General features: G+C 40.7%; 1 protein-coding gene and 1 pseudogene across 1 annotated transcript; both read left to right on the forward strand.

Moving 5' to 3' along the window:
• Positions 1-322: 322 nt before the first annotated feature.
• On the forward strand, positions 323-1,252 carry LOC102917863 (vomeronasal type-1 receptor 2-like). The gene has a single exon (XM_006998709.2). The coding sequence runs from the start codon at positions 332-334 to the stop codon at positions 1,250-1,252; it is 921 nt and encodes a 306-aa protein (XP_006998771.1). The 5' UTR covers positions 323-331.
• Positions 1,253-2,672: 1,420 nt separating this feature from the next.
• Positions 2,673-10,491, forward strand: LOC143274114 (RE1-silencing transcription factor pseudogene; annotated as a pseudogene).
• The last annotated feature ends 3,874 nt before the right edge of the window (positions 10,492-14,365 follow it).

The following is a 14,365-nucleotide window of genomic DNA, read 5'->3' on the forward strand; positions in this document are numbered from 1 at the left end:
ATAGGCCAACACCATGTTGTTCTGCATGACTATTTTCTCTGAAAATTGATGGATATCCTTTCATAAATATTTACATCCTGAGGTTTTGGGCAATCTCACAGTTACCTACATGGGAAGTAACTACTCATGTCAAAATTTTGGGATGAGGTCTCTTTAAATAGTCAGGACTGTTGTTCATCTCATGAGATTAAAGTAATCTTTGCTTCAGTCTCTGAGATTGGTCATGAATTATAGGCATCTTCTTCCATTCAGGCTGCAAATATTTGTCATTATTAATTAGACTGAGAAATATCAAGACCATATTCCAAAGAAAATTTTGCTGAATCACAAAATGGAATTATGTAACCTGGCAATTAGAATCATTTTCTTATTACAAATTACCATTGGAATTCTGGGAAATCTCTCTCTTATGTTCTACTATCTAGTCCTTTATTACAGAGAATGCAAACTAAAGTCCACAGATTTGATTCTCATGCACCTAATGGCATCCAATGCCTTGGTCATTCTCTCTGCAGGAGTGCCCCACACAATGGCAATTTGGGGATTGAAGCAATTCGTGAATAATTTCGGATGCCAGCTCCTATTGTACATGCAAAGATTTGGGCGAAGTGTGTCCATTGGCAGCATTTGCCTCCTTAGTGTCTTCCAAGCCATCACCATCAATCCAAGGGGATTCTGTTGTAAAGACCATAAATTCAAAGCTGCAAAGTACATTGGATGCTCCATTGACCTTCTCTGGGTCTTGTACATGTTGATAAATTTCATTTTCATTGTGTACCCTTTTACTGAAAGGAATAGCAAAAATGTGACAAGAAAACGAGATTTTGGATACTGTTCAATTGTAGGGAGTGATGAAATCAGTGGATCACTCTATGTAGCATTGCTTGTGTGTCCTGAAATCTTCTTTTCTGTGATGATCACCTGGTCCAGCAGCTCCATGATTGTCATTCTGTACAGACACAAGCAGACTGTCCAACACATCCGCAGCACTACTGGTTCTAGCAGAACCTCCCCTGAGTCCAGAGCCACCCAGAACATCCTGGCATTGGTAGCTACCTTTCTAGTTTTTTATACCCTCTCCTCCATCTTACGAGGCTGCATTGCTTTTTTACATAATCAAAATTGGTGGCTTGTGAACATCACACGCTTCACTTCTCTATGTTTTCCATCTTTCAGCCCTTTTGTTCTTATGAATCATTATTCCATTCTGTCCAGATTCAGTTTGGTCTGGAGGAGGAATAAAACTTCTTAATCTTATTTTAAGTATTTACATGATATGTTTTGCTTCATATCTGGTTGCTTACTCCCCCATATTACTTAAAATTTCAAATCAGAAAGTTAAGAATGTAACACCTAGTCTTTCTGTCATTAACCAAATGAGTGTGGGAGTTTTGTCATCTGCTTATATCAGCCAACTGGATGAGCTGAGATCCATTACATTCTTGAACTTACAACTGGGAGAGTCTTCCCAGTGCCCAACTGATGTTTGAAGGAGCCCACAAAAATTGCTGTAAATAAATTTGCCTTTCTTGGTGCTTTCCTCCTGTCAGAGCATCAAAACTGCTTGATGAAGTCACAAGAACCACTTTGTACAACATTCTAACAGAACAGAAAACTGAATCCATAGCTGGAAATGAAAATGATCTTCAGGGGGCCCTGAACCCATCACAACTGCTTTAGCCTTCACCAGTACCATAAAATCATGTTAATATGTTTCACCATCTGTAGAAAACAATTCAAATGAATGATGGTTTTGATGTGATCTTGAAATAGGTTATCTACTATTTTATTGAGAATTTTTTGGATCATCAGTAACAGTGACCTATAAATTTCCTTTGTTATTATTTTTCTTTATCTGCTTTGGCATCACAGTAACGCTTCATGTTTCATCAAAAACTTTTGAAAACCATTAATAAAATCAATTGTATGGGGTATGGAAGAGAGAGAGAGAGAGAGAGAGAATAGTTAAGTCCTGTGGAGCGAGGCAAATTTGAAGAGGTGAAGGCAGTGAGGAGTGGGCTGAGGTTGGTGGCTTGTTTGCCACCTGGGAACCTTTGTGCTGTCTGGGTCTGAGCTGCAGCTAAGGGCCATGTCTGTGCCCATGGCCTTGCACCACCCATGGACTGTGTTGATGTCTGTTGTTCCTGTTACTACTGAAAGTCATGAGAATAGGCCTATACAGAGGTGGCCCCACACCTTGCTGGCTGGAACACTAGAAAGAACTGTTCCTAACCATCCTGGGCCAGAGCACTTGAGAGTGCAGGTCCTGTCCCTTGGCTGGGCATCGTGACAGAGCTGACCCTGTTGTCAAGTTCTCAGTGCACTGCTGATGAGGGCATGAAAGTGGGGGCATTGGTCCTGTCCCCCATGTGGTGGCATGTTCAAGGAAAAATGTTCTCCCTATTCATAACTCACCACCAGTGGAAAACAGAAGAGCTGACCTAGTACCACATTCACTGCAACATTAGTGAGAATAGACCCTGTACCTGTCCTATGCAGCAGAGTAGAGCTGACCCTGTTGTCAGGGTCCCAGGTGATTCAGCGCTAAGAATGAGTCTATGGGAAATATGATCCCACCCCTCATCTATCTATGGTGGTATGAGGGAGTGAGAGATTTTTTCCCACCACATCCCTCACCACATGTGGCAGGTGGGACAGCTGGCCGTGAGATCATGAGAACTGATGAGCTGTCCCAACATCTCACGAGCTATAGCACTAGGAAGAGCAGATCCTGCACCTCATTGGGGAAACACAGTAGAGCTGACCAAGTTTACAATGGTGAGGGTGAACCAACCTTGAGGGCCTGAGCATAGGAGAGCTAGCCTTACTACAATCTGTCATGTGGAGGTTGGGTGGCAGAGAGATAGCCCCTTGCTACTTGCTCCTTTCTGCCTGCAGCAGGAAGGAGAGCAGTCCTCTGGGTCATGAAAGTGGAAGAGCTGGCCTTGCACTACACCAGCTGCAGGACTCAGGAGGAAAGACCCTGAAGCTCACCTGGGTGCCACATTAGTGTGTGTGTGTGAGTGTGTGTGTGTGAGTGTGTGTGTGTGAGTGTGTGTGTGTGAGTGTGTGTGTGTGAGTGTGTGTGTGTGTGTGTGTAAGCCTACCTTGAGATCATGAGAGTGAGAGAGCTGGTCATATGCCCTTCCTCTGTCCGGTGGTAGAGAAGGCAAGGAAAAAATGTTCTGCCAGTCTTGTCCCTTTGCACCCATCATGGATGAAACCTACCTGTGCCCCTCATTAAATGCAACATACAGAAGAGGGGGCCCTGAACCTGCCTGGGAAATACATTAGTGGTGACTCTGCTCACAGGGACACAGTATTGTCTGCCTCGAGAATATGGCTATGAGAAATCTGTTGCTGTCCATAGTTTGCCATATGGTATTGTAGCAGTTGGGAGTGTTGTATCTGAGGTCATGAGAACAAGAGATCTGACCCTGCCCCTCACTAGATGCATCACTGGTCAGAGTATATCCTATACCCACAACACAGTAGAGGTATCCCTGGTGGTATAGGTGTATTTGAGCACAAACTTAGGCAATGAGAGCAGAGCTGCTCCTTAATGCTACCTACATAGAATTGGGGAGCTATGCAGATTGGCAAAAGAGAGCTAATCCTGGGCTTGAGGATGAGAGAGATCTAGTGGGATAACCACACAATCAACCTCCCAGGGCTATGGGTTTCCCCATCCCCTCATCCACACCATCTATGATATGCTGGAGCATGTTAAGGAGCTAGTACTACAGACACAATGTTGCAATATCTCCAGGACATAGGAAAACAACAGGACAGCCAAAAGCAGCCCCAGTGACGGCCTAGTATTGATGATGCAGCAAAACCCAGAAGCCTCCTTCCAGATCAATGATGTATGGCAATGAACACTTGCAAGTAATGATATCAGCACTGAAGGATATACAATGTGCCTCACTTGGTCATACTACAGCTTCCATGACAAGATTTTTCTTTTCCTTTTTTAAATTTCATATTCTTTTAAATTGTTGATTTATGCTGGGGTTGTTGCAAGGGAAGAGGCTGCATAGGAAGGAGTGGGAGATGAGTGGGATCAAGATGCATGATGTGAAATCCACAAAGAATTCATAAAAAGTTAAATGGAGAAAAAAAATAGCTTCTATTCTCATAGAACACATCCTGATTACACTTTCACTTCCCTGGGCAACTTGAAGTTCCTTCCCTCCCAGGCACATCCATTGCCTTTCTGTTATTAGGAAATATGAGATTTCTAAATCATAACATCCAAACAGAACAAAATAAATTTTTTCCTATCAAATTTATTAGTGTATTGAGATTCAAATGCCAGAGAACCTAGTTTCTTTCTGATATAACAGATTCCCTGAAGAGAAAACCATTTACATAACTTCATTTCCTCTTTGTCCTGGATTTTCTAAATCCATGATGCCTGACACAGGTCCAACTTCTGATGAATACACAAGTCCAATTCTCTCTCTTCACTGCATGTTTATCTTTAGTCACTTGATAAAATATGTACATATTATCTACTAATTTTCATTTACAATTTTCCGTTTACTCCTGACCATTTTTATCTGAACATTTAATGTAATTATGGCAGATTAATTTTACTATAAGCCATACAGTACCTTTCCATACATATCTATTATCACTAGGACTAGGGAAGCACAGTCTCTAAACTGATCATAAATCCTCCAAGGATATCCTAATTTGCAAAAATATAAGGACACTTTAAGCCTCTCTGACATAATATTGGGCATCTGGTGTTCTTGCTCTTTTTGACTAATGGCCCTGACACTAAGTTCTGCCTTTCTGATTTGTGTTCTACTTGGCATGCTTTGGTCTGCACAAGATTTATTCTGAAATTATGCACCTTCATATTTTTTATTAGTTTACACTATGATCTTTTCCATATAAGATCATTGTGCACATTTCATTTTGATTGATTCTTTCTTTACTCCATCTCCTTATTTCCACTTCTCTGCTATGTTTTCTTATACTATGTCCTATTATATATGAATTTTGTTATGTTATGTTCTCTAACTTCCCATCATTTATTATAGTTACAGAGGCAGCACATTTTATTGAAAATTTCATATATGAGGACTGTATTTACTTCATTTCCTCCCCCTCCCTACTCAATTTTTGTTACTCACCCCTACAGCCACCCAAATTCGTAGACTCTTTTACTTTAATTATATGTGTATATATGAATATTTATAATCTGCTATGTCCATTTAGTGTTGACTATATGTATATATATTTAGGGTTGTGTACTGGTATTAGAATAATAATTAATGGATTCATCCCTAGAGAAGACAATTTCTCCCTCTTTCTGCACTAATTAATTACACGTAGATTTTGGTTTTTTCTTTGCTTCTTTTTTTCATGGTCTTTTCTTTAGTCATTTCTCTTTTTATTGAATATAAAATCATTTCTCACATGTGATGCATCATTGATTAAGACGGACTCTCATAAGAATTCATAATTATTGTGATACATGTAGTCCCACTGTCCACATTTTTTTATTGGTAATGATCTTATCGAAAAGAGTTGCTAAAACTTTTCATATTTTCATCCATCCTTAAATATTTTTCTGTTTAAAGTTGAATTTTCAGAAAGTATAAGCTTATAGCTAAGTATTACCTTGCCATGCTAAATACTGTGATTGCCAGCAAACAGTACATTCCATTCTTGAGGAATAAGAAAGCATGTCATTTTCACTAGCATTTTCGTGGATTTGGAAGTGTCCTGGATGTGGTGAACAGTCATCCTTACAGTATCCTTCACTTTGAGTTGGCATGTGGCACAGTGCCTCATTATCAATATTCAATTCAAATTTATTGCAGCCATGTCCCTGAGGTTCCAGTGGTGAGAATGCTAAAACCTTTACTTATAATTTAGAAAGAGAGAAAGGGACAAAGACAGTCAGACAAATAAGAGTTAGTGAGATAGATAGAGAGAGAGAGACAGACAGACAGACAGACAGACGAGATCACAGGAATCATCTCTCTCCATTAACCACATAAGCCTCTGAGATTCTCGGGCTTGGAGGCATGCACCTTTACCTACTGTACCATCACTCTAAATCCCTGATTCACCAGACCCCACCAATGGGAACAGACAGACTTTGCAGGACTGAGAACATCTGCATCAAATAACATTATAATCATAGGATATCTACAACACCTCCATTCACCACCCATAAAATTAGTCCTCTTTTAAATATAAATAATTTTGTTTATCTGCTGTTCTTTGCTTTGTTCCATTTTATAACCCTTGTCTGTGATGGCAAATTATCCTATTGAGCCCTGAAATATTTTGTAGGCCTATATAATGTCATTATAAAATACAGTTACCCAAAGAAACAATGTAGGCATGTAAAGATAAATTTTACCTAAAATTAAATTCAATAAAGTTAAAAATAGCCTCGAGGCCCACGGCAGCAGCCGGCAGAGACATACAGTCCCAGCAGTGGCCTGCAGTGACATACAGGCCCAGTTGCAGGAGCCCACAGAGGTAGACAGACACCGCAGTGGCGACAAGCAGAGGCAGGTAGGCCAGAGGCAGCAGCTGGCAGAGACATACAGGCCCGTCAGAGGCCCGCAGAGGTAGACTGGCCCAGCAGAGGCAGGCAGGCCTGGAGTGGAGGCAGGCAGGCACAGCAGGTGACAGCCAAAACACAGTTGCAATAAAGACCAGAAACAGAGCTATTACCCTCTGAAGAGCTAGTGAAAACAAACTCTTAATCAAAAGCTTGGAACAGGGACACCTCTAACCCCAAAACCTGGGGAAGAAGCTATCTCTGTGGGACAGAACCAGAATGAATCTGAACACTCCAGGACAACCCAGGGCCCAGCTGCTGATCCTGTGAAACCCAACAACTTGGAGGTGTTGGTGAGACTATCCAGCTCAGCTGAAGTCCCTCCGGGGGAGGATTCAAATCCCTACAGTTTGAAGTCTGAAGAAACAAGATCAGCTGAGGAGTTGACCAATGAACAAAACGTGACCTGGGAACACAGAAGAAGGCGCTGCCAAGCCACCAAACCAGATCAATAGAATCATAAGTATATACTTCACCGACTGACATCAGCTGCCCCTGAAAAAACAGCCCAATAGCACCAATTAAACCAAGAACTCCTACTAAACCAAGACTAAAAATTAGAACAAGAGAGGCACTCTCAGACACAGACACCACCTGCACCAAGCAGAGGAAGAGATGAGTAGATGCCAGCGCAAAAATACAGGCAACAACATAAAGACCTATATGGCAACATCAGAACCTAGTGATTCTACACCTGCAAGACCTGAACATACCAAGACAGAAGAAACAGAAAAGATCAACCCTAAAAATGACTTTAAGAAGATGATAGAGGCCCTTAAAGAAGAAATAAAACATTCCATTAAAGAGGAAATAAAAATTCCCTTAAAGAGGTAATGAAAAACTCCATTAAAGAGGAAATAAAAACTCCCTTAAAGAAATGGAAGAAAAAAACGAACAAAAATTTGGGAAGAAATCAAAGACAGCCAAGAAAAAGCAATTAAACAGATGAAAGAAACATTCCAAGATCTGAAAAATGAATTTGAGACAATAAAGAAAACACATGCTGAGGGAATGCTGGAAATAGAAATCCTGACAAAACGAACAGGAGCTACAGAAACAAGCATAACCAACCAATTGCAAGAAATGGAACAGAGAATCTCTGAAATTGAAGACACAATAGAGAAAATAGATTCCTCAGTCAAAGAAAACACTAAAGACAAAAATATCGTAACACAAAATGTCCAGGAAATTTGGGACACCATGAAAAGACCAAACCTAAGAATAATAGGGATAGAAGAAGGAGAAGAATACCAACTCAAAGGCACAGAAAATACATTCAACAAAATCATAGAAGAAAACTTTCCTAACCTAAAGAAAGAAAAACCTGTGAAGATATAAGAAGCTTACAGAACACGAAATAGGCTGGATCAAAAAAAAAAAAAATCCCCTCGCCACATAATAATCAAAACACTAAACACACAGAACAAAGAAAAAATATTAAGAGCCACAAAGGAAAAAGACCAAGTAACATATAAAGGCAAACCCATCAGAATAACACCAGACTTCTCAATAGAGACTATGAAAGCTAGAAGATCATGGAAAAATCTTATGCAGATACTAAGAGATGACGGATGACAACCCAGACTATTATACCCAGCAAAACTCTCAATCACCATAGGTGGAGTAAACAAAATATTCCAGGATAAAACCAGATTTAATCAGTATTTGTCCACAAACCCAGCCCTACAGAAAGCACTAGAAGGGAAAATCCAGCCCAAAGAAACTAAACACATCCATGAAAAATCAAGCAATAGATAATCTCACACCAACATACACCACAGAAGGACAACACAACACAACCACAAAAAATAACAGGAATTAACAATCACTGGTCATTAATATCCATCAATATCAATGGTCTCAACTCACCTATAAAAAGACACAGGCTAACAGAATGGCTAAGAAAACAGAACCCATCCATCTGCTGCATACAAGAAACACACCTTAACTTCAAAGACAGACACTACCTCTGAGTAAAGGGCTGGGAAAAGGCTTTCCAAGCAAATGGACCTAAGAAACAAGCTGGTGTAGCTATCCTAATATCTAGAGAAAAAGGATGTTTCAAAAGAGAAGAAGTCTTGTGGCAATGTCTCAGTGGTCCAGGTAACTACCAGAACTCGGAAATCTGTGACAGAGACTAAGGCAGCAGAGACGAAACACATAGTTGTACATACAGGAAATAATAAAAAAAAAAGTCAGTAAAGCCAAGAAGAACAAAAGAAAGATGGATGCTGAAGGCCATTCATTAGATGAGCCTGTGAACGAGGAATCAGTGACAAAAAAGAAAAAAAAGATGGAAAGCAAATCCAAAAATAGTACCGAGGTGCCAAAGGATGACAGCAAGACAGAGGAGACTAAGGGGGACAATAAAAAGTAAAATACTTCCATTAAAAAAGGTGCAAAGAAGAAACTGCAAAAAGGTAAATCAAGTAAGAAAGGCAGCAGACCTGCTCAGGAGACGCAGAAGGAGATGGCTCCGGCAGAGCCTCCTTCCATGGACCTGGCTCAGGAGGAGGTCTCTTCTGGTCCTGCGCTCACTCAGGTGGTGGTCACCCCTACAGGCTCTACTCAGCCCGGGCTTCCTTCTCCCATGGATATTGCTCAGACTGGGCCTGCTCAGATGGAGCTGCCTTCTCCCCTGGAGCTTCCTCAGAGGGAGCCGCCTCCTCCTATGGAGCCTCTAAAGATGGAGCAGCCTCTTCCCATGGAGCTTACTCAGATGGAACAGCCTCCTCCCATGGAGCCTGATCAGATGGAGCCTCCTCCTCCCATGGAGCCTACTCAGAGGGAGCCGCCTCCTCCCATGGAGCCTGATCAGATGGAGCCACCTCCTCCCATGGAGTCTCAGCGGGGACATTGTCGGAAGAAGCTGCTTTGTCCTTTGGACCACGTTCAGGTGGAGGTTGCTCAGACAGGGCCTCCTCACATGAGATCTGTTCAGAAGGAGCCTCCTGCTATCATGGAGCCACCTCTTCAAGTGAAACCAGTCACCAAAAGGTCTTCTCCCCGAAAAGAGAGTACCAAGGAGAAGTCGGGCATGCGGAGTGAGGTGGTGCGGCAGGAGCAAGTCCTTATTGAAGTTGGCTTAGTGCCTGTTAGAGATAGCCAGCTTCTGAAGGGAAGCAGGCACGCACAGGATCTTCCAAAGGGAAACTCAAGAAGAGACGAGACACCCAAGGACCAAGAAATTGGCTCTGATGGGGAAGTAAATAAAATGGCCCCTCTCAAGTAAATGGGAACAGAGGAAGCTGGCAAGAGTCTAGCTACGCTTGCTGCTCCCAAGGAATCCACCAGTGTCTTAACCTCGGAACAAAACTCAAATGGGTCAGGTGGAGAAACGTTACATGCTAAGTGTCAGACTGGTTCAGCTGGGCTTTGTGAAATGGAAGTGGACACTGAGCAGAACCCAGACAGTGTCCCTGTGAAAGCCTTAGCACCCGAACCGGCGTCACCATTGCCTCCTGTCCCATCACCAACCGTAACAGCCTCGCCTCCTATCACTTTGGCTGAAAATGAGTCACCCGACATTGATGAAGACGAAGGCATCCACAGCCATGATGGAAGTGACCTGAGTGATAATATGTCCGAGGGAAGTGATGATTCTGGGCTGCATGGGGCTCGGCCAGTGCCACAAGAAGCAAGTTCAAAAAGTGGGAAGGAGGGGTTGGCAGTTAAAATAACCAAGGGAGACTTTGTTTGTATTTTCTGTGATCGGTCTTTCAGAAAGGAAAAGGATTACAGCAAGCACCTCAATTGCCATCTGGTTAATGTATACTTCCTTGAAAAAGCAGCCGAGGGGCAGGAGTAGTGAGCCAGCCGGTGGAGGGCGGCTTGTCACAGTTTGTAAGCAATGCCTCACTTTTAGTTTAAGGCAGTAGACACACACAAGCTTGCTTTAATTAGTGTCCAGTACTGATTTTTAAGTGACATTATTTCCTTAGGACTGTATTGTTACCTAGTAATTTGCAAAAACCTTAGCAAATCCTAGGGAGTTAATGTAAGAAAACAGATACTTAATCTGTTAGCTTGTGCAGTGCAGTGAAGAAAGGCAGGATGGTAGGTGACATTCTTCGGGGTGTCTACCTGTGTGGAACCGGTCGGGTGTTCTGCCCTTTTCACTTCACTTGCTATTTTTAGTTCCTTGTTTAGGCTGATAAAAATTGGCATAGCAATTTACTTGAAGAATTTGCCTGCTTTATATAAGTAAAGTTAGCACTTTAAGGTTTCTTTAGAGATGAGAAAAGACATTTAAATTGAAGGAAAATTCTTTCAACAGTGGACATTGTATCTGTCCAGGCAATTGCTTCCTGACTTATGGTCGATATTTTGTGCTTCTATGTTAATCATTATGAAAAGTGATTTTTGGTGGGTTTTTAAATTTTTTTTTATTTTGGTGCTTTACTAGATTAAGATGTTGCACATGTTTTTTTTGTTTTTCTTTTTTAACATATGCAGTTAATCCCCCCCCAGAGATAGCATTGTGTTTAATAGTAATACTTTATACATATATGCATGTTATTTTTTTTCTTTTTGGGGGTTACTTTTAGGCTTGTTTGCAAAAGGGCCATTTTTCTTTGCTGCAGTTGTCTTTTTTTTGCAGAACAATAGTGTGTGCAAGTTTATGAGCAACGGAATATGCAGGTTCAATCCATTGTTTTTATTTTTTTTTTAATCTTAACCTCTTGATCTATGCCAGAAGCAGTTTCATGTAAGTTATTTTGATGGTGAGCATGTGTGTAATTCTACAGCTCTCCAGGTCTGGTTTTTGCAGTAAGACACTAGATCCCATATTGAACACAATTTAATCTCAGTATCAGCCATTAGAGTTTTTTTTTTTTTACTTTGCTGTTTCTAGCTTATTTCTTACAGAGTGAGAAGTCATTCTTTGAAGAGTTTCTTTTTTCAGTAGGTGGTTGATGTTGGGATGGTTACTCAAATCAAGTGATGAGTAATGAACTCCTTGGAAATAGGTCATCCTTGGAAATAGCAAATCTGTAGCCCAACATAATTATCCTTTAAACTAGAGAATATCACTTGTGAGAAAGCCATCATGGCCACATGGCTGATCTAGAGTGGAGTGCTGGCTTCTGGCAAACAGCTGCATCTTTCTTCCAGTCATTCTGCGAATTTGAGTTGGTATAATTTCCAACGGTAATGAAATTGTGAAGGGTAATGAAGAAGAGGCCACTGAATAAATATCAACTATTGTGCAAGGCCAGCCAAATACTCCTGTAGTTCTGGCTTCACTGCTCTTTTTAAAGTGCAGCCCAGTTGAAGCCGAAGACCCCAGTGTTTTGGAGATGTCAGTACCTTGGGATGACCACTAAGAACAGCAGCAGCAGTGGAGTGGAGCCAGCTGGGGCCTAGAAGATGAGCTATGTGTACTGCAGAGGGCAAAGTCAGAGAAGTGACCCAATCCCTTTGGAGGACTCTAGAAGATCATGAGTGCATCCCAGATGTAGGGCAGTTTGAATTTTGTAATTACCCAAGATGTTAGAGATGCCAGAGTTCTGGGATACCTGTTGAGGAGAGCTGCTAACCATGAGTGGCACCAGCACAAGAGAAAGAAGTGAGTTGCAGTCAACAAAGCTGAACAGCATTGGCGACTTAAAGAGCATTCTGACATCAGACAAAGAAATGCAGAGTTTGGAGTTTGCCCAGATGGTTTCAGTCTTGCTTTGGTGCAATATTTCCTCAATATGCTCCCTTCCCTACGTTTTGAAATGGTAATGTATATCCTATGACATTATATGTTGGATGTATGTGAAAAAAAAAGAGTTGTAGAGAGTAGTTTTGATGGACAAGAAACTAGAAGTAGCAAAACTGAAGCTATAAAGGATTTACTAATAACTTGCTCAGGAAATATTGTTACATGAAGTAGTGTTTAATCAAAGGGTGTTACCTCCAATCTGACTGGAAGAGAAGTAGTGTACTAACCAGGCTCCTTAGAAACCCAAGAGAGAAAATTGTGTGCCATAATTGAAGTTTAGGGTTGCTGAGAAAGTTTCTGCTAAACGTTGATTCACCAAGACTGACCTCCAGTTAGGCCTCATCCCCATAACAAAGAACTGCTCAAGGGGGCAGAGCAGGGTGACAACAATCATTATGCTTTGTCAAGATGAACCTGGGTAGGAACTATGCGAAAAGAACAGCACGGTGTATTGTATAATATCTCTGTATGTAAATCTGCCATCTGCCCAAGTGTCCAGACTGGCAGTCTCCTATGTCAGCTTAAATTGTTTGAAATATAAGCTGAGCCAGAACCTGGGATATTTAAGGATGACAGACAACATTTGTGGAAAGAATAAGCCTAAGGTGTGTATATGAGCTAGGACATCCTCAACTGGAGGCCAGCTCTTCTTTGGGTATTAGCCACAGTTAGCCTCATGGTTTTGGATTTTTGTACAGAGCTTTTCCTTTGTTAATTTCTGAGAGTGATTTCTTACTGTGTAGGCATATTGCTTGTATAACAGTTTCATGGAAGAGTATTTGGGAATGAGGACGCACTATTGAATTCTTTACCTTATTCCTAGTGTTGGGTTAAAGAATGCTAAGGACTTGTTTTGTCCTTTTATGAGAACACACAGGGAATACGTTTTTTTTTTCAAGATGTGACTCTGCATTCTAGATTCACAATGAGCACTGACCATGGCTTCTTTCATATTATCTGCTCATCCTACATCCTAGAAATGAAAGTGAGATTATTTCCAAATTGAGAAACTTCATAGGGTTTGGAGTTTGTCAAGATTTCTGCTGAACAGCCCCTCCTTCACTTAAGATCAGAATCAAAAAAGAATATGCTTATATGGATATATGCTAACACTTTAATAGTTCATTTGAATAATATATGGAAAAGCACTTTCATTGCTGAATTGTTTTTGTTACTCTTATTGTCCTGTTTTGTTTTGTCTGGTTCTGAAGCAATGTTTTGCTATGTATCATAGACTGGCCTGGAACTGGTGAACCTCCAACTCAACCTTCTGAATTAAACTTGGCAACTCCAGGTCACAATAGTGCTGTATTTGATCCATTCTAAAATAAATCTTTTCCTAATACTTTAAAAAAATAGTGATAATTAAAAAAAAAAAAACTTGTTTGGCATAGTTTTGTAAAACCACTTGCTCACAAACTTTATCTTCCTTGTGCTCCTGTCTCCTTATCATCTGAACGCTTAGACCTTTTTCAAGATTATGATACAGAAGAATGACTTGCTTGTACAGTCCACATAGCAACATACAGGAAAAATCACACATACACCGAAACAAATATGCACAAGAAATAATTAAGTTCATCTGATCATTTTTAAACTCCTATGTGTATCTGTCATATCTATATACATAGTGGGTTTTATTCTGATTTTTTTATGTTTTAAAAACTTCATACATATATAAACTGAAATATGATCATAAATGTACCCCACACTTTTTCACTCCCATCCTCCTTATATCATCTTCTTGACATTGCTCCCCATCATCCTTTCTAATCACTCAATACGTCTAATTATTACTTCCAAAATAAGCATGAGTGGAGGATCATCCACTGAGTATGGAAAACCTAGCAGTGAGTACAAACTCCAAATAGAATTTCTCTTTCCCTAGCAGCTGTCAATTGCCAATAACATCAGTGAGAGGATGTGCCTGAAGAGCTTGTGCCCCACATATGCATAGAATTATTTTAGAAATATCTGTTTTTTACTTTTTGTGTATATTTAAGAGGGTACAATATGTATGTGTGCTGTGTATATTGAAGTGGGGCAGTATGTTTGTATATTGT

This window comes from Peromyscus maniculatus, chromosome 1, assembly GCF_049852395.1.
Source record: "Peromyscus maniculatus bairdii isolate BWxNUB_F1_BW_parent chromosome 1, HU_Pman_BW_mat_3.1, whole genome shotgun sequence".
Taxonomy (NCBI): Eukaryota; Metazoa; Chordata; class Mammalia; order Rodentia; family Cricetidae; genus Peromyscus; species Peromyscus maniculatus.

Excerpts from the sequence above, each read along its gene's own strand:
- LOC102917863 (XM_006998709.2), top strand. The coding sequence starts at position 332 with ATGGAATTATGTAACCTGGCAATTAGAATCATTTTCTTATTACAAATT.